A 22,623-nucleotide genomic window follows, 5' to 3' on the forward strand; every position below is an offset into this window, starting at 1 on the left:
CCCTGCTGTGGGTCGGGGAGGAGCGGGGGGGGGCTCGGTAGAGCCTCTGCCCTGCCCGCCTCCTCGCCGGGGGGGCACGCAGAGCGGGCGGCCGCCTCAGCGCCATTGCCGCGGCCTAGCTGTCTTTGCGGGATGTTCGCTGTCTCCGCAGTAACGAAGGGCTCTGCCGCTTTTGAAGTGGGAGGAGAACGGTCAGGGTGGGCGCCTCACCATACTCCCAGTGCAGCAGGTATAGTTAGTGGGCTGATGCATTTCTGCCCATTAGCCGTTACTAGATGTTAACAAGACCAAAAAAAAGGTGCATTCTCTAATGCTGACAGGGTTGCACTCACGTTACTTTTGTTTGGTTGTTTATTTTTTTTTTCTTTTTTTTTCTTAAACCTGTGGTGACATCGTGGTTCCAAAGACAATGAAATCAGTTGAATTGCAAAACTCCAGTTAATCCCCAGGCGACACCTCTGCTGCCAGTGTTTTGTTTGCAATCCTTGAGAAATGAATGTCAAAAAAAAAGTTACTGAGTGTACCTTTGGTTTCCATGAGTTAACTTGTTAATTGCCTGGGTTTGCACTTAACATTTTGCATTCTTACTTGTTTAATAGGTAAGTCCACACTGTAAAGACCTACACAATTAAATTAGAAAACTGACTGATTATTCAAGAAAGTATGACTCATTAGTGTCTGAACAAAGCTAAACTCAAAGGCAAAAAATTTCAATTTCCCCTCTTGTGCTTTCAGGGTTTTTTAATGATAAAGAACATTGGAAAGACAACTGTATAAAACTTGGAAGCTAAACTTTGCACCTGCCCAGCAATTGTATTAGACATCACCTGGAAATTCCGGGTACTATAGGCATAAAGCAGGGAATCAAGACAAATAAAAACCAGAATTTAATCAAATAAAAGACTTCCTTTGATGTCTTTGCTATTGAACTTGTCAATGGGAAAAGAGGAAGTTTCGATCTGAATGTTACAGTGCAACTTACTGATTGACAGGTGTAATTTGGACTGTTGCTCTTTAATACAAACTACAAGCAGCGACTCAAAGAACCTTCCTATTCAGAGAACGCCATCAACAGAGGCACACAGGAGGGAGCAAGACAGTTGAAGAAATTGAATTTATCTGTTTAGAAGAAACACTTCGGCTGAATTTACGGGATGGAACTGAGAGTCGCGATGAGTGCAGAAAACCTCACCCTGCCGTGTCTGGAGAAGAGGAACAAGGGTCCGTGACGTTCCCCTGCTGGTGTCCACCAGAGGGGGACCGGCCCCCACAGTTCTCCCGGCTCCTGCTCAAGAAAGCTATTTGGCAGCTGAATAGCAGCAGCGTTTCTTTATTTCTTCTCTTGCCTGCTGATGTTTCCCATGATAAAGGGAACTCCGATTATTAAAATCCTGCGTGACGACTTAGCTCCTAAGGTTTTCAGTTTCTGTTTGAAGTGTAGGAGAGATTAAATGGTCTTTGGTTCATGTGTCTTCTCCTTGCCAAACTCAGTTGTTGCACAGTAAGTTGTACTCTGTCCTACATAGTTATAGCTGAAAATGCTGTGTTCTTTTCTAACTTGCTGTGAAACATTGCCCCAGTGTATTAGACTTGGCCATGATAATCTTGGGGCTTGATTACTATAATGGAATGCATGTAGAAGTAAAACGTTTAGTCTGAAAAAGTTCAAATTAATTCAAAATGTGGCTGACTGCCTACTAAGTTTCCCAGGCTGTAATATCTCTCCTTGCAGTTCAGTGTAATAAAAAGGGCAGATCATCACCATAGTGAAATTGAAAACTGAGTTTCAGTACTCTCTTGCTGTTTCAGCAGGCTCGTTTTCTTCTTCTAGATGAGGAACCAACTGTACTATCAGCATGCCAAAAGCTGCCCATATTTTCTCTCAGGCACTGTTTGCAGTCCTGAGGGATATGGGTCAGGCAAAGAGTAAAGTCAAGACCCTGAATTTTAGGAAAGCAAACTTAGCTGTGCAAGGAGTTAGTCAGTAGGACTGCCTGGGAAACTGCCTTCAGGGACAAAGAAGCAGAACAGAGGTGGTAGATCCTTAAGGACGCTTTCCATGGAGTGCAAGAGCTCTTGATCCCCAGGTGTAAGAAATCAGGAAAGGAAGGCAAGAGATGGGCATGGCTGAGTCGAGACCTGCTGGTCAAACTAGAGGGCAAGAAGGAAATGCACAGGCAGTGGAAGCAGGGACAGGTATCCTGGGAAGAGTACAGGGACACTGCCAGCTTAGGCAGGGATGTGGTCAGGGAGGTCAAGGCACAGCTGGAGCTGAACTTGACAAGGGATGCAAAGAATAGTAACAAGGGCCTCTACAGGTATATCAGCCAGAAAAGAAACATCAAAGAAAGCATACTCCCCCATGATCAACACAGCTAGCAAACTGGTTACAGTGGACAAGGAGAAGGCTCTGGGAAGACCTTACTTCAGCCTTTCAGTACATAAAGGGGGTTTATAAGAAAAATGGGGACAAATATTTTAGCAGAGCCTGTTGCAATAGGACAAGGGGTAATGTTTTTAAACTAAAAGAGGGTAGACTTAGACTAGATACAAGGAAGACATTTTTAACAATGAGGGTAGTGAAACACTGATACAGGTTGCCCAGAGATGGTGGTAGATGCCCCATCCCTGGAAACATTCAAGGTGAGGTTGGAGGGGGCTTTGAGCAACCTGATCTAGTTGAAGATGTCCCTGCTCAGTGCAGAGAGAGGTTGGACTAGATGACCTTTAAAGGTTCCTTCCAACCAAAATTATTCTATCATTCTATGATTCAGGTTCTAGTCACGCAAACAAGCGTCATCTCAACCACAGTTATTTACTTATGTAAGGGAAATGTGTTTTAAATTTAAAAAAAGACTTATGAGTAGTACATTTTTTGTGTGTTTCTGTAGTGCTTTATTCCAGGCTGCTTTTCTCCTACAGCAGTAATTGACAGATCTCTCTTCTGGTTCTTACAGATTACAGAAGGATACCATTTGAAGGCCTTGATTTGCCTTCCAGATGGGAACCTGGACAGTCCCAAAGCAAGTAAGATGGGAATACAGTGTCACACTCTTGTCTCTTTCACATGCCCAGGCTTGTGGAAGTGGGTGCCTCTTAGCACAGATCTAATTTTTATGCAGTTAAGGTAATACCTGTTTGTGTCATGAGGTATGCACATATATGGGAATACATATATATATTCATCACTTCTAGATAGTTCTGGTTTTTAAGGTTAAATCGTTACATGTTGGATTTCAAAGGTGTGTTAAGTGAATGCTGAACTTTCATTAGAACCTCTCAAAATCCTCCGATGGTGGTATTTGAATCCTAAACTTTTGGCTATACTGTCCATTGTGTCTACTGGCTGCTCACTCTTAATTCATATATCTCAGAATATGAATGTTAATAGCAAGCTTATAAATAATTGTTATATATTGGCAATGCCTGTTTTGGGAGAGTTATTGTCTGTTAGATGCAAGTCCCCTTACACTGTACAGCTGGGTACACCTAACCTCTTATCAGGGTTTGTGAATTCTACAGCCTCTCATTTAAGATTCCCACCTAACTGGGTGAAAATGAGCAGCAGTCATTATAAGAAGGATGCCATTCATCAGGATGTTTTGTATCTTGCATTTTCCTGTTTGGTGGGCCACAGATTTATAGATGAGTAATGTATAACTAAAGTGGAGACTGCTGGCAGGAAATCAGAGATTTTAGCAATAATTAGAGGAAAGCTGAAGGGTTGATATCCGCGGAGGGTCAAGAGGTGGTTTGGAGAGCATGTGTGGAAACTCCAGCTAATGTTCATATCCCCTTAAGGAAAGCAGTTAACAAGGACCCCTAGCAGAACTTATGAAAAGCAGGACCTTTAGATCTCAGACTGAAAAGCCTTTCTTAGAAAGGGAGAACTTATTCATCACACTATATTTCAACCTGTCTGTAAATTCAGGAATGCATTTCTACATCATTACTATTGAAGGGCTTGCTTACAAATAAAGCACACTGATCAAGTCACATTGCTACATCTCAGACTCCTACTTAAAACCATATTTCTAGGGACAAGTTGCAAGACCAGTATTCCTATATGTGGTTCACTGCTGTTTCAACATATTGTTCATGCTCCTTTACCAAACCTGGGTGAACGTCTGAAACACTGGACCTATGTAGAACCCCATATCAGGCCACAGGAAGGGAATCTAAAGTAATACTCAAGTTACAAAGCTGTTCAGCACTGTATATTTAAAATAGGGACCCATTCAGCTTTGTATACAATAACAGTTGTCACGGGGTTATTACTTTTGCACCTCCTCAAACTCAGAGAAAAGAAAGTCCTCAGACTCAGAGAAAAGAATTAGCTTTTGTACAGACTGAAGTTGAAGTTAAAAACTGAAATAAGAGTTTAATTTTCTGTCATGATGCTGAAATTGTTACATCCTTCAAAGAAGTGCCAATCTAAATAGTGAGCTAAATTAAATGAAGGAATACTTTTTATAGCCAGAAGACAGGAGCTTGTAAGAACTACAACTATTTGTTGCCTGTTGTGCACACACTTTCCCACCATGAAGCAATCAAGCCCTGGACCCTGATGTCCACAACTTATCAATTATCATTCTTTGTATGGTGAAAACTAACCAGTGCCTAGAAAGGAAAGCATTACAGATCCTAAAACAACCCACAAACCCAAAAGTCAGTAAAATTCAAAATTTTCTTGGCTGCTTTCCTAGGTCTAGGAAAACAAACTGGCATTTTCTACATGCTCTTCTTCACAAAAGTATAACTGCAGCAAGAACTTTTATTATTTATTACATTTTGGCATCTTCCAGTTTGACATTTGCATTTAGTTCTGAATACATCAAAGTGTTAGCTGTCTACGGTGGTGATTTCTTTCTCCTCTTCACAGGTCTCCTCAGAGGTGGAAGATTTCTTTCTACAGACAAGGTTCCCCAAAGTGACTGGCTACATTTACATTCAGTGGACTTTGCATTAGGTTTTCAGGCCTCTTTTTAAAGAAATATTTTGGTAATACCCCATAGACAATTTCAATACCTGACTCAGGCCACAGCAAAGTAACAATAGGTGCTTCACTCTGTTCCCCCTCCTTTACTGCTTGTTCCTGCCACTCTTAACTGTTTCTATATTTAAATCTGTTTGTCTCACAGACAGTAGTTCAATTCTTTGAGTTGAGATGCAGTACAAACATCTAGTGTAAAGTGTAAAGTGGTGATTTCCAGGCTAAGCTAAGGTGCCTATACAAACTGTGTAAGTGAACTTGGCTTCAAAGCATAAATAAACGTGTCTGAAGGTTCTTCTGTATGCATACTGGAATGTGCGTTAGGGTTGGGTGGTAACATTTGTCAGAATACAAGTTAAAGTTGCTACATAGCCATACTCTGAAATTTTTGTGGGAAGTTTCTAACACTAGAAGTCCATGAAAATCTGCTTAGTTTCAGTTCTGCTATTGTATTTGGCCATGCAACACCAGCAATGGGTATAACAAAAAGCTTACAGTCTCAGACAGAAGCATCCCATGGGTAAGAACATTTTTGACCATAATTCACCATGCAAATTACACCACTGCAGACGTAAGACTAAGAGATCAAGCTTCAAGCGTGTTAAAGGTATCAGGGAGCTATTTTTTGCGGAAATTGGTGACATCTTGACTTTTACCTGTAGCTAGCGGGTCTCTTACTTTCGTTCTATGTTTTCCCTCTCCCATCTGTATAGTACTACCTACTGAATGTGTAACTCATCACAAATCCAGGCAACTCCCAAAATATATCACTATGAAATTCAACCAGCACAAAGTTCCCAGTGGAAGTAAAGTCTGCAACCTTCTCTGTCCCACAATAAGGGCCAACTGCAGGTGATGTAGGTCGGCTTCCATCATGTATGAGCAAGTAGTCATAGCTGCATCTGTCACTATTTTCCAGCTCAAAGAATAACATTTTGAGAGATATCTGGAGAAAATACAACCAAAGGACTTTGCTTCCAGGTTATGTCCTTTTCTCTTACCCCTTGTATCTAACAAGCCCAAATAGTTTAAATTCCTTATGTGCAGGCATCGTTATTTATTCTGTGATTGCACCACATCCTGATCCCATATTGTAATGCAAATTAGTAGCAAATTATTTGCTTATTCATCATCATTTGGATTGGAGGGAGAAGCAAGGGACAAGATTGATCTTGTGCGTTTTAAATTCTTTTCTCTAGAGAAATATAAAAACAGCACCTGTGCAATGTTTCCATTTTCTAGTGGGAACTCTTACCTAGGGATTATTCTGAACACCACCTACTGGTACAAACTAAATTCATATGAGTTCACACACACCTGTAAAGGTTTTCCCTTGCTGAACACCTCAGATACCAAGATCCAGCATAAGTTCTTAAACTGGATTTTTATGTTCAGATTTTTACTCTGAGAATGCCTGCTCAAAGAGTGATGTTACAGCTATTATTCTCCAAGGCAAAAAGAGATTCCATTAGAGAACACTGATGAAACCCTCAAATGAATTAATCTGAGCCTCACCTTGTATCCTACTGGAGAACTGATGACCCAGAAGCATGCTCGGTTATTTGGATATTTATTGGGGTAGTTTGGAGAGGTGATGACTCCATCTGAGTTTGTGAAAGTGTCTCCACAATTCACTGAGGAGTAAAGATGAAAAACAGAGAAAGGCATATTAAGAGTATTCTGGTAGTAGAAGTGAGCTTGCCTATACTCTATTGTATTCTGCATTCAAGCCAGGAAAAAAAAAAAAAAAAGTGCTACCATGAAAGTCTACTGCTGAAATATTTTATTTCTTTGCTTAGTATTTGTATCAGCAGCTGTACTGAAGGAACTAAAAACATGGCTGCTAAATAACCTTTGGAGGACAGGAAACAGCTGCATCTAGAGCTGTATCTGTCTTTACAATTGAGTGTTACCATATTAGCATTCTAATGGTACTAACACTGCCCTTTCAGAAAAGAATTAGCTTAAATATTCAAGATTCCACTATCAAGGTAGTTCTAATGCTATCTGGAAATTACTCCATAAACTAATGCGAAGAGTAAAAAGGACACATTTCTAAGACTTCTTCAATTTCTGCATTATAAAAGTTTGCATTTTGAATTGAAATAAGACTATAACAAGTTATTTGGGCTACTAATGCCCAGTGCCTTCTAACTGAAAGCATATTGCAGTGCAACAGAATTTTATCCAGCAGTCCATAATGCATTTGTACGTTTGTAAAACAGACAGCTCTCAAGTGACTACAGTAAGCACTGTGTTTCATGTAACATAATAAAAACCTTGAATTCAGAAAGTGTAAATTACCCAAGTTTAGTACCTCTCCCATTGCATAAAAAGCCACAAAACCTTGAATAACATATTGCCCAGATACTGGCTTTACATCTCATTGTTTGAGATTTCTTGTTGAGTTCTGCAGTCTTTGTGCTCTTTGGCTGCACTGCTCCTATTAGTTACAGTCATTGCATTGTTTTTATTTAAAGAAATTGTTCTAAAGATGTGAAAAAGCCTAGCAGAGGGAATCAGAAGAATGTACGTGGTTCTTGGGATTACTAACATGAGACCCATGCAACATGACATTTTCTGTGTCCTGCTAACCTTCAGCCCCATCATTGCCAAGCCTTCTGCATTAGCAATTGCTATGGAAGTGTAAATAAGAACACAGGAAAAAAAAACACTCTGGAGTTCAAAATTTTCAGTTCTTCCATACAAACACTATTAATGCTGTTCCTCAAGTTCTGTAAAGGACTGTTCATACCCCTGTTGTAGGAGGCTCTGAATCCTGTGGCTGTAATGCTTTCATCACTTGCAAACTCTACCAGCATTGTTGATCCAGATGCCACTAAGGAGGGCAGCGGCCCCTTCCCACAGTATTTGTCCAGCAAGACAGGAGAATTCTTGCTGTTTCCATTGTAAATTTTTATATAGTCAGAAGAACAGCCTGAGGAGGGTTGGAGATCAAAAGCCTCAAACTGTAGGAAAATCTTGAGAAACAAGAAAACAGTTGTTGTATTTAGTGTTATACACAGGGAAAGATTCAAACTATCTAATTATGATGAAGTGAACTAGGACTTCATATTCATTTTACTATCTATGTATCACTGAAATTTTACTTTCTGTATAAAAAGACCATAGAATTTCATCTAAATACCCTGTTATTGAGCCCAGTGATTGATGTTTGACTATTGCTTGTCTCTGAAAAACCATCCAATATTAACCAGATAAAAATCAAGTTAAATAATGCATCCGATAGTTTTAATAAGTCTTATGAAAATTGTTGAGACTGTCTTTTCATTCACTGTGTAACAAAATAAATGTCTTAGTCCATGAAAACGACTCCCAGAGGGTAGTCATATTAATGAAATAATGCTGTGTAGCCTTGACACTGTGGTTCAAACATATTTTCTCCTGATAAAAATTACCTTACTTTGACGGATGCGGATCAGCCACAGGCAGCTGCTATTGTTCGGGTATGGGGATGGGTAATTGACAGAGGAGAACGAGCCTTTGGATTTAGGCAACACATAGCTACAGCAATCTGAAGGGAAGAACCAAACAGTGTTGAAGAGAACGAAAACTGCACAAAAATCTTCCCGAAACACCTGACAAGTCTCTCCAACCATTTACATTAGTCAAGCTTGTAAAAGAGAAAGGAATTATAATGCTTACAATTGTGTTGATGGCCCTAGTATAAAAGTTATTCAAAACCTGTGAATGAAATAACACTAGTTAAGGTACTTCACTGCTTCAGCTACTAATGTTTTTTAAAGACAGTAGGGCTTCACTCACATATTTTAAAAGGCCTTAAAAAAGGCCTGGATCTTTCATGAACTTCCTTAACCTCAATCACAGGAGTAGTTTCAATGACATCAGTACATCAATTCCCATCAGCAAATCTGTGAGTAGTCATAAGTATATGCAAAAATCGAGCTAGAAAACTAGATTCTGTCTAAAAGCAAAAAGGGGTAGTCACTGGGGGAAAAACAATGAGAGAGCATTGAAGTCAAGCTACAGACCTAGGGACTGGTATACAAAGGCTGATCTCATCTGCTTTCGTCTTTCCACATGTAGTCTTCATTTATTGCACTATATGTAACTCCTCCAATTACAAAATATGAATACGTAACACCTGAACATAGGACTTTATGACATTTTTCTTTTGCTCTCTACTTTCCCTGAGACAACCGGACTTTTTGTCCTTTTCTTTTCAAGCCCTTTTTAAAAAAAAATTAAAATTTTCTCATTTTTTAAAAATTTAGCTATTTTTTCCCAAAACATACAGATCTAATTATGAAATTATATAATAAAGGCAGTGATTTCTTCCCAGCCCCACAATCAAGAATAAATATCATTAAATACTTGTTATCGCTATCTTTGAGACCATGACAGACACTTAAATTGTAAACTAGTCTTATCTGAAGTTAAGAACTGGGGAGGAACCACTCTGGTTAATGATTTCTGTACCTAACTAGCCAGCTGAAGGAATGCTGATTCCCACTAGTAACTGATGGTTATTTAAGTACTAACACAGTTCAGAGCAGAATGTGGTACACTAATATTTAGGCCGTGTTAACGTTTCTTGCTCGTTTTGTGGAAACTAATTGAATAACATCTCAGCAAAGTCAAATACTGTATAAATCAATTAGCCTATGTACTGGGAGTTGAGGCAAAACTTGTGCATTGCAGGAGCACGTCTGGTGTTTTACCTGTGTTTTGTGCATTCATCTGAAGAGTTCCTGCTACAGAGGAATGCTAGGTATTTCTAGACCTTAATTTGCCACAGGGACGAGTTAAGAAATGGACCAGGCAAGGAAGTAGATAACTATACAAAAGGCCTGAGGAATTCTCCTCAAAGAGATGTTCTAATCAGCCTAAGTGGTACCCATACTTACAGACCTGTAGTAAATTCCTAACTGAAAGAAATCACACACTTGCTGGCACTGCTGATGCACACGACTAAGCTATAATCATGGCTGAGGATAGCTTACATGCTTTGCAACCTTCAGAGATTTCCTGAAATGTGAAGTTGACAGAGATAGCAACCATGATTTCTCTGATGGATATTGCTTATGTCAAACAGCAGGGACTATGTAAGGATAACTCAGAATGACAGTGAATTAGTGAAAGTAAATTGTCCTTTTTAAGGCAGCAGCTTGGCACAAGGACAGTTCTGTTTCTACACGCATACCAGCCCTTTCATAGGGCGAGGGAGAGATGTATTGAAAGGACTGTGGGCTTAATTCCTTTGGGGGATGTCTGACAGTGCCTACAGACATCAGCTGTATAAGGATTCACATGCCTTTTATCTACAGCACTTACTGCACTTGTAGAGCTTGTTGATTTTAGCTACATCCAAGTTACTCAGACCTTCTCTCTGCCCAATGGGTATAGAGGGGTCAGGAACTGGTACAATAGTTGCTTTCCCTGGAGTGCTGGAGAAATCATACCTGTAGAAATAAGGGAATCACATTTCTAGATTGCTTCTCTTAAACAGTGAAGTTATCTAAATGCATAATCATATTCATGTACCACATGCAAAGAATTTCAGTGGAAAAGGGCAAGAAGCTTCTTAGACACCAGTTAGTCTTCCCTGAAGAGGACCATCATTTCAGCCATTTTGTGTGCAGCAGCTAAAAGCAAGAAACAAGAAAAAGATGCACTGTCCTGAGTGAGGAGGGCTTTCGCCAATGACCTGGCAAATGAACTGAATTCCCACCTTCATGGTTCCAGAGGCAGAGGAGCAGGAGTCGTTCTGTCTCAGTTAGTAATTGTTCATTTACTAACTGCAAGTTCCTGCCTCCTACTAGACAAGTTTCATTTCACAGTTTTGTTCAGAAGTTATTACTTGCTAGTAGAAATAAAGAAGGTACATGCTACAAGCTTGTACATTATGGACTGAAGTGCAGCCTTAGTGTTCCTGCCTCATATTCCCAGGTGAATATGAGGCAGGACAACATCTTAATGATATAAAAGAATTCATTTTTTTTTTCTCTCTGTACCTAAATATTGTTGTCTATGATCAGCTGTTACTACGTTAATGAAATCATTTAGACTTCAGAACTGGTTTAGATCAGTGACCCAGTAGAGTTAGACGTTGGACCATAGCCATGTCAAAGGCCTCTAGCAAGAGACAGGAGTACAGTGAAAGAAAAAGTCCTAATTTTTTCTTCTATCTATATTAACTCTGTTTTTCAGGAATCCTGCGGACGAAGGAAGTATGCTCACCCTTAATTCTGTCCATTCACTCACTTTTAAGTGGACTGCAAAAGTCATGCCCTGCACAGAGCAATTCCATCTTCCTAGGTCTGAGTAGATCTGAAAGCTGTTTGCTCCTTTGAAAAGACATCTCAGAAAACAACTTACGCGCCATAGTGCATTACTGAAGAGTAGTCATAGGGAAGGCCCAGATTTTTGGAATTCATTTTTCCAAAGTTTCCTTGTTCCCCTGTAAGGTAGGAAAGCAACATTTCAGACAGAACAATTATTGCTGCTTTAATAGACACTGCCTGCTGTCATAATCCTAAGAGTAATTTCTGTTATGATTCCTTGTTATCATGATATCTTCAATCTATCGAAACCACCAGAGCCTTTTGAAGTCCATGGGAACCCATTTTCACTCAGTCTAGTAGGTTTCAGAATATAAACTGAGTCAAATAAGTCAAAGTTTTGATATAATCAATGAATCCAATCCACTTTTAAGTAAAGGTGTTCATCTTCATTGGGGTGCCTCCAAGTATATTTCAGTGCATTATCTTGAAGATTATAAGCATCCAACCTACGTCCCCAGAGCTGCATCCATACCTTGAGAGGGAAATCTGTCTGACCACCTAGATCAAAAATTCATAGGTATGGGTGGGTGACCACCAACCGGTCTTGCTGAGTCCTTCCACCATAGGGTTATAAGACCAGAAAAGAAGGGGATACAGTTTGCCTGTTACTTGCCCCAAAGGACGTGTCATCAGCTGTATTCTGGCTTTGTCTCTGGTCAGACCCATCAGCACTGAAGTGATATGACTCACATGATGCAAGAGGAATCAGTAAGATCAGCTAAAAACATTCTGAGTACAGCTGCTGATACAGCACCACTCATCACAGCTGCTGAGCATCTCATCACTTTTCATCTGTTTAGCCTTAAAAAGCCCATATGAGGTAAGGAAGCATTATGCTGATACAGGACTGGGGCCCAGAGACACAGAATGGAATTCATGTCACCTAGCTTTATTTCTCGAAGTTAGGCACTGAAGTTATTCATCAAAGCTACCAGGATAGTCAGAGGAGAGGGAGAGAAAGAGACACAGTTGGAGGGAGTTTCATCTGAAGGCAACTATTTCTCTCCATTGGTTGGAGAGCATGAATTCAAATTGCACCCTGGGTCTCTTGTCCATGGTAAGACAGGCAAGCAGGCAATGTCAGAGCAGGGAGCTGAATACAGTCAGCCTGGCCTCAAAGCTAATGCCCTAACCACTGAGCACTCCTTTCCAGTTCAACATCTGTACCTTCATGATTGTAACTAGTGGTTTGTATACCACAAACCATCTGGACAAGAGATCAGGGTTGGACACTTGTCAGAAAAATCTCTGGAGCCCACACAACTTGGCTGGCAGGCTTGCAATCAGAGCCAGTCTCTTCCAGTAATGTCCTTCAGCACTGGTCCCAATGAGGGCTAGGAAATGCAAAGAGAAGCTTCAAAATCCTGAATTATAGAAAGTTTGGGGTCATGCTTGGGGAGCTTTTCATAGTTCAAAAACTCGGTTAAGGCTCAAACTGGTTCTCAACAGCATTGGCTTTCCTGATTCTTAGGTTTTTATCTCAGTTCCTCTTATCTGCTATACGGACTTGAGAAAGAATTATCAGCAAGTGCACAGCTTCTTTTGAGGTGATGAACAGAGAACACAGTTCAAATGCTGTGAAACATTTAAGCATATGGCTACTGTTTGGCACGTGAGTGCTTTGTTGAATTGGTTTGCTAAAAAAAGTAACAGCAGCCTGGCTGGACAGAGGCACTGCCAGCAAACTATAATAGTATCTGCCTCATCACGTGCCAGAAAGATTTGGCTGTCTAGACCTGCACATGTGTGGGGACTTAACCCATCTTTTCCACTCTAAAAAGACTACTGCTGCCAAAATTTAAGTGTAATGACTCAGAAAAGCTGAAAAGGGAAGCTTTGGCTGAAGTCTCTGAATAGTTTTTGGCTTTGGCTGAGGACTCGGAAAGTTTTTTCCCCCAAAAGTTTGGGAAAAACAAGCCGAATTTCAAGTAGCTAAGTGGACAGCAACCGATCAGGCAGCATTTTGTTGAAACAAAGAAGTAGGATGGCTTCCAAGGTGAATTGCTGGGTAAAAACAAAACGCAGCAAACATCCACAGTACTGCAGTGTTGGCAAAAGAAAAACATCATGTGTGGGAGAGCCAGGAAGCTGCAAAAGGTCTTGAGGTCTAGTTCTGCACCACTGAGGTCAGTGGGAGCTCTGCCATCAGCACTGTAAACAGCAGCATGTTTTTACAGGAGATCTATGCTAACAAGTCCTCAGGAACATAGCTGTGTTTCTTCATTTCCTTCTCCCTGTATATCTTTGCATTTTTTTCCCTACAGTGCTTGTGCTGCACACACACTGCAATCTAACTCCCTTGTCACGCCAATCTTCTCAGCCGCCACTCCTGGTGAATACTGTTAAAACACTGAATATTAACCAACCCCATCTCCTTTTGCATAGTCTTCAGCTCTTCTCCCTCTTTTATCCTTTCATGATGCTGTGCCTGAATCAGAGCTTGGTTAAATCCGTATCCTTTAGGAATGATGATATCTGAACCCGTGGACTTCCCCCTGCAAAACTAGTGTAAGAGTTTATGTGTCTCTAGTATCTTTGGTGTAACTTCATGTTTGCAACTCCTCTCCCCTAGCACATGCTTTGCTAGCATTTCAAACATGGTACACCCTTGTTGTACAATGGCAAACAAATCGTAGCAAAATTACACTGTAACGCTAGAGCTGAAGCCTCGGTAAGGAACAGCACAAATGGAATTTACTTAAGATATCAAGGGAATAGCCAAAAAAAGTTTGGAGAACAGTGTGTTAGGAATTTGCAATAAAAACAATCAAGCTCCATCTGGAGAAAAAGATGTATTTTCAGCTGTGCATGACATTGAAGAATTGAATATCTTATTTGTTGAAGAGACTTATTAGAATTTGATATTCAGTTGTCCAGCCTCATTTATTATTATTTTCTATAATGAACTAAGTACACTATTATCTTTCTACAATTGTGTGTTGTCCAGCTCTCTCATAGCTGTCAAACAAGTGATTCCTTGCATCATTTCTTCCCCTGCTTTCCTTCTAGGTATGACTTTCTTCCTTTCCCTGGGAAAAAGGAGGTTGCCTCCTACCACTCTCTCTCCTCTCCCCTCCCCTCCCCAGAGCCCGGAGTTCTGTATAGGCTCCCGTGTTCCCAGCACGCAGATCAAGGGCGTGTGCACAAGCTATTCCTTCTGCATTCCTTTCCCTAGATAACATTCACCTGTTTTCCCCTTACATATTTACCAGTCCTGATTGCTCCCCGTTGCTCCTTCTTTTCATGGCAGTGTATATTAGTCTTTCCTCAAGGAGAAAATAATTGCAGTCCTTCCTCTCACAACATGCCAGGTCCCAGGATTTTGCACATGCTAGTGGTTGCATGTGCTTCCATTCTCTCTGCATGGAGTCCCTTGTTCATCTACATTTCAGGCTATGTGCACTGCACTCACTGCCAGTGCCAAGAGGCCTACCTGCTGCCTTCTCTGTTTCCATGGCTTTCCATGGAAAAGGAAAAGAGGTAGAGTTGCTGTGTGATTCCCTGCCACGATCCCTGAATATCATATTTCACCCCACCTCAGCTAAAAGTCCCACAGTCTTGCTTCCTGGCCAAGTCTTTTTCAACAACATTTTGCATTCCTGATGATGTTGGTATTTTGGATATAAGGTGAGTATGAGTTGAAGATGGCAATCAAAATAAGAAGGTAGAGCTACTTTTAGACTGCATCTGCCTTGGAGGACCACACTAATGTAGGTGTAGCCACAGAAATTGCCCTAGTACAAACACCGAATGAGAAATGCCATCACATTGAATGTGATGCTGCTGCAATTCAGCCAGCATTAATCAGGATTCTTATTTGCATGGCTGTTCACAGAAGAAACATTCTCCTTTATCTATGTTTTCTCTTAAGATTTAGTGAACATACCTGCCACAATGTGTTCCCACATTATCTTGACAAACCTGTCCCGATCACTCCGTGCCTGTTCATGGATGAAACCCAGTGCATGGTTCATTTCATGCTGAATTGCTCCTTTATCCATGCAGCCATTTTTCACCAGGCCTACTGCTTGACGTCCTCCAATTTTTCCAAAGTAAGACCAGCAGCTAAGAATAGGCAATCAATAACTGAAATGATCACATTCAGCAAATACAAAGAAATAGATGTACTGATTATGCCACCAAGGCCTCCAGATGTGTAGCCACAGAAGAGAAGATGCAGATAGTCACTGGCATGGGATATCTAGGCTTCCAAAAGCTGCCAAACTCAACAGGGAGAGAAATAAAACCTTTGTGATGAGTATAGCAAATTTTAATAGAGTAAAATGGCTACATCAAACGAAGATGAAGCCGTTTAAGTAGTTAAGCAAAGAACCTGGAAACGATTATATTTCTTTAAATTTTTACAACAATTAAGGAAAACACATAATTTTGAATTATACCCTTTTATCTTTAAGTTCACACATACATTTATCCTTGCAGCCTATTAACTGATGTAACTACCAGTGTATCTAAAGAAAAATGAAAAATTGCACTTCCTGTCTGAATCTTGACTCCTAGGATAAAAAAGGGCAATTACTTAAATCCAGATGAAAACAGAAAAGAAGCTGTAAGACCTTTTGAGTGCTTCCACTCTAAGGAGACAGGGAGCTTACCTCTGTCCACGTTCAACATACACGTAGTCTGTTTCTGTAGTACGATTTACAAACTGCACACAGGTCAGCGTGGAGATCTCTTGCAGAGCATCAGCAATCCAAGACCTCTCTGTCTCTGCTAGAAAGAGAAAGGGGCCAGGAGAAATCTTCCTTGGTTAATCAAAACCAAGGTGCATTGATGTGGTGCATTCCTTTAAAACTTCACAGCACTCATTAGCTTTTTATCATACAAGTATAATAAAAAAGGGGCACAAAGCCTTCAGAGATCTTCAATTTGATTGGACTTTAAAGGGGAGATGTAGGAATTATAGCTGCCCCTTCATGCATATTCTACAGGAGACAGCTGACAGAAAGCAAAAGACTGGCATTGTTTCTTTCATTAAAATGGAAGAATGAAACAGTTTCCGATACAAATAATTGGATTAAAGTATCCCAAATGAGCCATCTGAGTGTAGCTAAACACCAAAAACCTATTTTGTTTATCAGAGATAACAGATGTCTGCTACACACCCCTTGGAGTCACTTGAGACAGCCAGTGTTCAGAGGCTCTGAAGAGCACAGTGTTTCTATTCAGGTACCAAATAAAGATCAGTGTTTATCTACTTTTGAACATTTTGGCCTAATTTGGCTTCCTCAGTTATGAATCATCTATAACTGATTTGCATCTCGATTTCCTCATCTTTAAAGTTTGCAGAGAGGGAGGTAGATAGAATAACCCTCACCTAACCACAACATATATGCTGCAGTTCAGGAAGCACATGGGCAGCCTAGGTAACACAAAGACTGGGCTTTCCTCAGCTCAAATGATAACACAGGTTCCCTTTCCCCAGGAATGGGAATCAGGCACAGCCTGTATTTCGCTTCCCTGCTGTTCTCTCAAGGTAAGACCTTTTAAGAAGTGTCTCTATGGAAGCCTCAGACCAGAAAAGCCTCAGCTGGAGGGAGATGGAACACCTTTCAGCCTTTATGAAGCCTTCTGGAGCAAAATTTTTGAGATTAAGGCATTGGTCCTGCAGCCTTTTGCATGGGGCAGAGCTATTGACTAACTAGGGGGAAATAATAAGGAAAAAAACATCTCCAAACTCGCTCCTTTTTAACCTCTATGGGATTTCTAGTGCCGGAATACTTCTATGTGAGATTTGAAGGAAAATTATAGTGTTCAAAGAAGTGTTCATGGTGGCAATTTTGACAAAAATACATTAATAATGTGAATGTGAACAAATCAGATTTCTTCTTCTATACTTGCTAAATTAGCTGGTATCTATACAACTACTAATGCCCAAGTAAATACATATTTCAGTGTCTGTAACTGAAATGTTAGGAGTCTTAGCAAATCTACCATTGGACTAACAGATTAGCAAAAGAGACATGTTAATAAATTCTCATTGGACAAAGACTGCTTTTGGTGCATGCCACAGAAACATAAAACAACAGAGTGTAGGAACCGGAAGATCAATGCTAACTTTGCATCATCCATTTGCATATACTCACAGAAATCAGAAGAGATGTTAACTGGAACCTTGACTAGTCCATCTTGTGACTTGGGCCATAAACAACTCTCACAGTTAATTGCACTGCGTCGTCCTCTTCTCAAAAGGATGTCTCCTTCATACACAGCTATTTCACTACCTGGCAGATGATGAAAATAAAAGAATATGCAAGGCACTGAGAAGGGAACTAGCCAAGCTTTTGTACCTTTGGAAATTTCTTTCACTGAAGTTCATTTCCCAGTAATCTGAAAAAAGATTAGCAAATTCAGACTGAGTGAATCTGTAGCATTCACAATATGCTAAGACTGGTTAGGCCGGCCTTGCTTCCTGGATAGAAAAGATTAATATTAATACAGATGTCATAGTGCACCTGTAATCAAAGTCATGACTAAATATATTTTAGCTTAAGAAGCTTTGGGAGCCTTCAGAGTGAAAGGCTAAGCATTGTACATCATTGTTCTCTTCATCAGAGCTTCTGGAATTAAAGAAAAATCATAACTGACCTCTGCAAAAATGGCATGAATCAAACAAAATAAATTACTATTTTTATCATACATATTGAATGCATGCAAGCTGTTAAATTGACATAAGACATTGTGACAGTTGTGACTCCAAAATACATAGAATACATGCCTCACAGACAAGACCTATTGGTTATTTATGCCAAAAATGTACAATAGTCTTGTGTACAGCAGACACAGAAGTACCTTATATCACAAAGGAAAGAAATCAAAGTGAAAAGTATTCTGATTTGCTGAGGCTACTGATGGAAAAGAACATTCCATGTAGCAATTGCTCAGTAAGTCTTCTTAATTTCTATATCATGACAGCATAAATAATCACACTGAATATGACTTTAAAACACATCTGAACTATGTGAATTGTTTTCCACTGATGCTGGAAAATATTTTCAAAGAAAAAAAATATACAGAATAATAAGAATGAGATATAGAGAAGCAGCCCCACCAAAACCTACAGTTATTTATATAATAATTACAATCAGACTCACCGAAGTCATTGTTTCTTGTAGCTATCTGCAAAAAGAAAAAACAAGTCTTTTAATACATGCTTATCTCCACAGCAGAAAGCTGCTATCATGTAGAATGACAGAAGTAAAAGTTTGTAAGTAATTTTAAGATAGTCAGAGCAACTCAGCATCAGCAGTGTAAATTCTCAACATCTGAGAGCAGGGACACACCTGGACAGGTTTACTTAGTGCAAAGCTATAGAGAAATGCTAAATGAGTTGGCAGAAGAAAGTACTTCATCTTCAAGTTTCCAAGATGATCTTCTCTGCTCTGCAGCTCAGTTCTCAAAGCTGTGGTTAGTTTACTTGGGGCAAGTTTTATGGGAAAGCTGCTGCTGTTGCTGTTAACAAGTGTAACAAAATTAGATAACAAAAAGTATTTCCACAAAACAAACAACCTCTCAAGAGAATTTCCAGGCTCTCATTTCTTATTTATCTTCAGAAAACAGAGGAAGTGGAGCAATAGGAAAGAAGATCCAGTAACTTTAAAGTGACTCATCTTTAATTCTAAGAAGAACGCACGAGCTGCTGCAGGTCCCCTCACTGCTGACCAAGGGGCAGGATATCCAGTACAAGTCTTAGAGCAAAACTCAGTGTCAAGGAACTCTTTGATCCATCCACATGGACTACCTGTCCTAGAAACTCCTTATCTTGCTGCCAGGAGTCACCCCACTCCGCAGAGCCTGTCTGTCAGCATGTCCCCTCTGTGCACAGCTTTCACCCAGGCATTGCTGGCCAGGAGTGCTGGAAATCTGTTGGAGCCAGAGATGAATCTGACTGTTGATTGAAATTTTTTTTTTCCAATACCATATCACTAACAGTGATTGTGTGTCTTTCTGGAGTCTACATAGAAATAAAACCCCCAGCTCCAAGAGTTTTGGCTTCCCATCTTCTGGGAAGCCCTCCTTTCTTTGATGTCCACAAATAGAAACAAGCCCAGAAAGGCAGGCTGAATCCTAGAAAACCCACAGTGTAAGAGTAAACTACACAATAGAAATATTTATGTTGAAGCCACATGAACCCCACCATAGGCAAGCAGATGTTGCTTTCTTCTCCCAACTTCAGCCCCTGCACAGGTACCTAGATGCTATAGAAAATACTAAGGATTTGCTGCATCAAATCTTTAAGAGACAAGCAAGAAAACCTTTGGAATTGCATGAAAAGGCAAAATACAGAGGAATCTATGTGGTTCACAGCAGATTGAGATGACAGACAGTGCCTTTCCAGATGCATGTATGGGCTGGTCCTTTGTTTTTAAGGAGTACTTTGCTAGGAAAATTTTAGCTGAAGTTATAAAGCTTTGCTACTTATGTTTTCATTTTACAGTATGGTTTGTTCCTAAACTTTCAAAAATATTACAGATTTCTGTGACTTCCACAATTCATCTACTGTTAGAATTTCCATGTAGATTATACTGTAGTAACAATGTACAGACATAAAGGACCCCTTTTGCTTTGACTGATAAGAGGATGAAGTTCAGAAGTCCTCATTAGTTTGTTACTCCATTAACCAGAGCAACCTCTGTTTCTGTTCAAGCTCAGGTTCAAAAGAGAGACAGAGGGAGTCACAGGAGCACATTTCTGCTGCTACACATCACAAAATGACAGGGGAGAGAGCAGAAGTTGCCAGTCAGTTAATCGGTTTAGAATAATTAAATCATTGACTTTGTTCAAGTGCAAAAAAAATGTTTTGGCTTTTGCAGAAAAGGTCAAAATCACAAAAATAAGATGGTCCCTGGTGCCTAGTCCTTACTTTGCCTCAGTTACCAGGCAGCAAAAGAAAACATTTCACAGAAAAGGTTACTATCAAGCATAATCTATGGTTGATACATAAACACTTGAACACTAATTTTAACAGAAGGAGTCGATTTTACTGTAGGTTAGAGTATCTTATGCCATAGCATATATTGACATATTTCCACATTTTACGTACGTTTTTATTTAAATGAAAGATATATTCTTTAAAAGAAAACCATTTCCAGTGTAAGTATTGAGATATGTTGACATTTGTTTGAAGACAATGTGTGTTTGGACTCTGATCCTCCTAAACTACTCCTGCAGCAGCGTGAGCTCTGCTATTTTACCATTTGATTTTACCCTTCCAGTGTCAAAACGATACCGTAACGTTAGAAAGGAGAGGCACAAGTCCAAAGACTCTACACTGGAGATAACTACAGGTGTCATTGAGCCTTAACCTGAGATGATGGCTAGAGACAAGAATCAGCTGAAACTGCTAAAACTAACTTGGTTTTATCTGCAGTAGTAGTAGGTTGAAGAGAAGTTTACTACAGTTTTTGAACTTGATGCATGAGGAAAGCTGGGTTCCTGGTGAGTATCTAAGTATCCAGATGGGACTGGCTGGTCTGTGGCTTCCCTGGTTTTGATAAAACCTAGTCTGAAAACAGCACAATCACTGTAATGTTAATGGTTTGTTCTGTTGTTCAGGCACGTAACAGAAGTCTTGATCTAATGCTGCTCTCTAGTGGTTTGCCATTTGTGCAAGTGGGACATGTTTCCAGAAATGGTCGGGAACTCCTCATCACCACTCTCAGCCTGTTCACTCCTTTGATCCTTGCCTGCACAGTACAGTCAGTAACAGCTTCCTGCAGAAAAAGCTTGCAAGCATGAAGAGTCTGTCCTGTAATCCATGCAAAGAAGTAATCGGTTTTAGCCCAAACCATCTCAAAACTTTGCTGTAGCATCTGCAGCTTGTTACTTCACTATTCACCTTCTCCAGATACTTAAATTACACATATAGATGCCACAACAGATTTGAGGTGCTCTGATGGCCAGTTAGGAAAATGAACCATTTACCTGTACCATCTTCCCTAAAGGATTTTTAAATCTCAGGATTTTTTTTTTTTTGTATGTCCTCCTGAAAGCTTTTGGAAAACTTATACTGCCAAACCCATATGTTCTTCTGGCTCTGTCCTAGTTCCACGTTTAACTTCACAACATAGGTTATTTACCCATTCCATGGTTTGTCTTGAAAGAGCATGAAGACAAATGGGCCAGAGGGGCGCAGCAAGGAAAGGGCTACTCCATACGGGGGGTTCCCTCGGGGCTGTGACTACAGGACAGTGTCACAGTACCTCAGCACAGCCTGCTGAGTCACGTCCAGAGCCCATCTAGAAGCTGAAGGCAGAGGCAAGACTAAAGACAAGGATACAACATAGATCCGGGGTCCATCAAGGAACCAAAGACCAGACTGAAGATATGCACCCATATAGCACAGCCCAAGCAGGGAGCAAAGGCTAAGGCCAGAGCTTAAACAGAGCCCTCAGGCCAATGGGCTGAGGCCATGGGTAGAGGCCACAGGTGAGACCAGTCAGAAGCCATTCAGGTCTGTGGGCACCCTCCATCCCTAAAAGTTGTAACATGTTGCAGAGCGGCCTTCCTCACTCCCTATATCCCAGTGTGGACAGTCCAGTGAACACAACTGCAGCTTAGATAACTATATCCACCGGATCACATACTAGATCATCACAGCCTTATCCAAAAATCTCTAGGAGATCGTATTTCAGGCTCTGTGAAAGCTATGTTGACTCAGCCCCAACGTATGATATTTATCCCTGAGTCTACTACTTCCATTTTTATTACGTATTTCTTCCAATGCTGGGTATGGAAGAAATACAATCACTCATCCTGGATCCTTTTTAAAAGTTTGATGGCACATTCCTGTAGCTCTGGCTGTGCGGTGATTTAAGCGGCACTTACCGAGCTCACTCAGCAGTTGAGCAGTTTCATACGTGAGCTGCCTCTGAACTCCTGGGCGAGTGTCATCTGCTCCTAGCAAGTTGTTACTGTTCACTGCACTGATTTGTACTAAAACCCTTTCTTCCAAGCAATGATATTTTCTCTGAGACATTCTTCCTCAACCTGAGATATTCTCAGATCAACCCCTGTAAGGAATGATCGGATCAGGAACATCACTGTCTTGCTCCATAGCACATGTCAACCAAGGGGATGCACAACTTTTCTGCAGTAACCTTATCTTCCCCTTTTATATCTTGCTTATATACCGATTCCATCATCTTTGATAGATTTCCAGTTTTTTTAGAAAAATGATCTTTTTACTTGTGTTATATGTTGCCACTTACCAGAATTTACACTGCTCTTTATTTTCACCATTCAGATATGACTTCCACTCTTTATTTCTGCTGCTCCCTGTGTCTA

General features: G+C 40.4%; 2 protein-coding genes across 2 annotated transcripts in view; one reads left to right on the forward strand and one right to left on the reverse strand.

Annotated features, from left to right (window-relative positions):
- Positions 1 to 6: 6 nt before the first annotated feature.
- Positions 7 to 22,623, forward strand: part of LOC113480562 (transmembrane protein 263-like) — a 240,785-nt gene continuing 218,168 nt past the window's right edge. The window contains exons 1-2 of the mRNA XM_026849414.1: positions 7 to 229; positions 2,958 to 3,027. The gene's annotated coding sequence lies outside the window, so the exon portion shown is untranslated. The remainder of the gene's footprint in view (positions 230 to 2,957; positions 3,028 to 22,623) is intronic.
- Positions 4,386 to 18,764, reverse strand: LOC113480558 (embryonic protein UVS.2-like). The gene is made up of 11 exons (XM_026849408.1): positions 18,621 to 18,764; positions 18,432 to 18,456; positions 17,424 to 17,561; positions 15,933 to 16,050; positions 15,206 to 15,384; positions 11,354 to 11,435; positions 10,310 to 10,437; positions 8,413 to 8,528; positions 7,749 to 7,974; positions 6,509 to 6,627; positions 4,386 to 5,939 (listed from the first exon to the last, which is right to left on the reverse strand). The coding sequence occupies exons 1-11, from the start codon at positions 18,687 to 18,689 to the stop codon at positions 5,709 to 5,711; spliced, it is 1,431 nt and encodes a 476-aa protein (XP_026705209.1). The 5' UTR covers positions 18,690 to 18,764; the 3' UTR covers positions 4,386 to 5,708.

This window comes from Athene cunicularia (assembly GCF_003259725.1).
Source record: "Athene cunicularia isolate RWA chromosome 5 unlocalized genomic scaffold, athCun1 chr5_part1, whole genome shotgun sequence".
NCBI classification, from domain to species: domain Eukaryota; kingdom Metazoa; phylum Chordata; class Aves; order Strigiformes; family Strigidae; genus Athene; species Athene cunicularia.

Bases quoted from the DNA above. Each gene is read 5' to 3' on its own strand.
- LOC113480558 (XM_026849408.1), bottom strand. From the start codon at position 18,689: ATGAAGTACTTTCTTCTGCCAACTCATTTAGCATTTCTCTATAGCTTT. The intron at 8,529-10,309 runs GTAAGTGCTGTA...TCTTCCCTTCAG, and splicing joins CAACAAGCTCTACAAGTGCA to ATTGCTGTAGCTATGTGTTG. The intron at 7,975-8,412 runs GTAATTTTTATC...TTGTTTCTCAAG, and splicing joins TCCGCATCCGTCAAAGTAAG to ATTTTCCTACAGTTTGAGGC.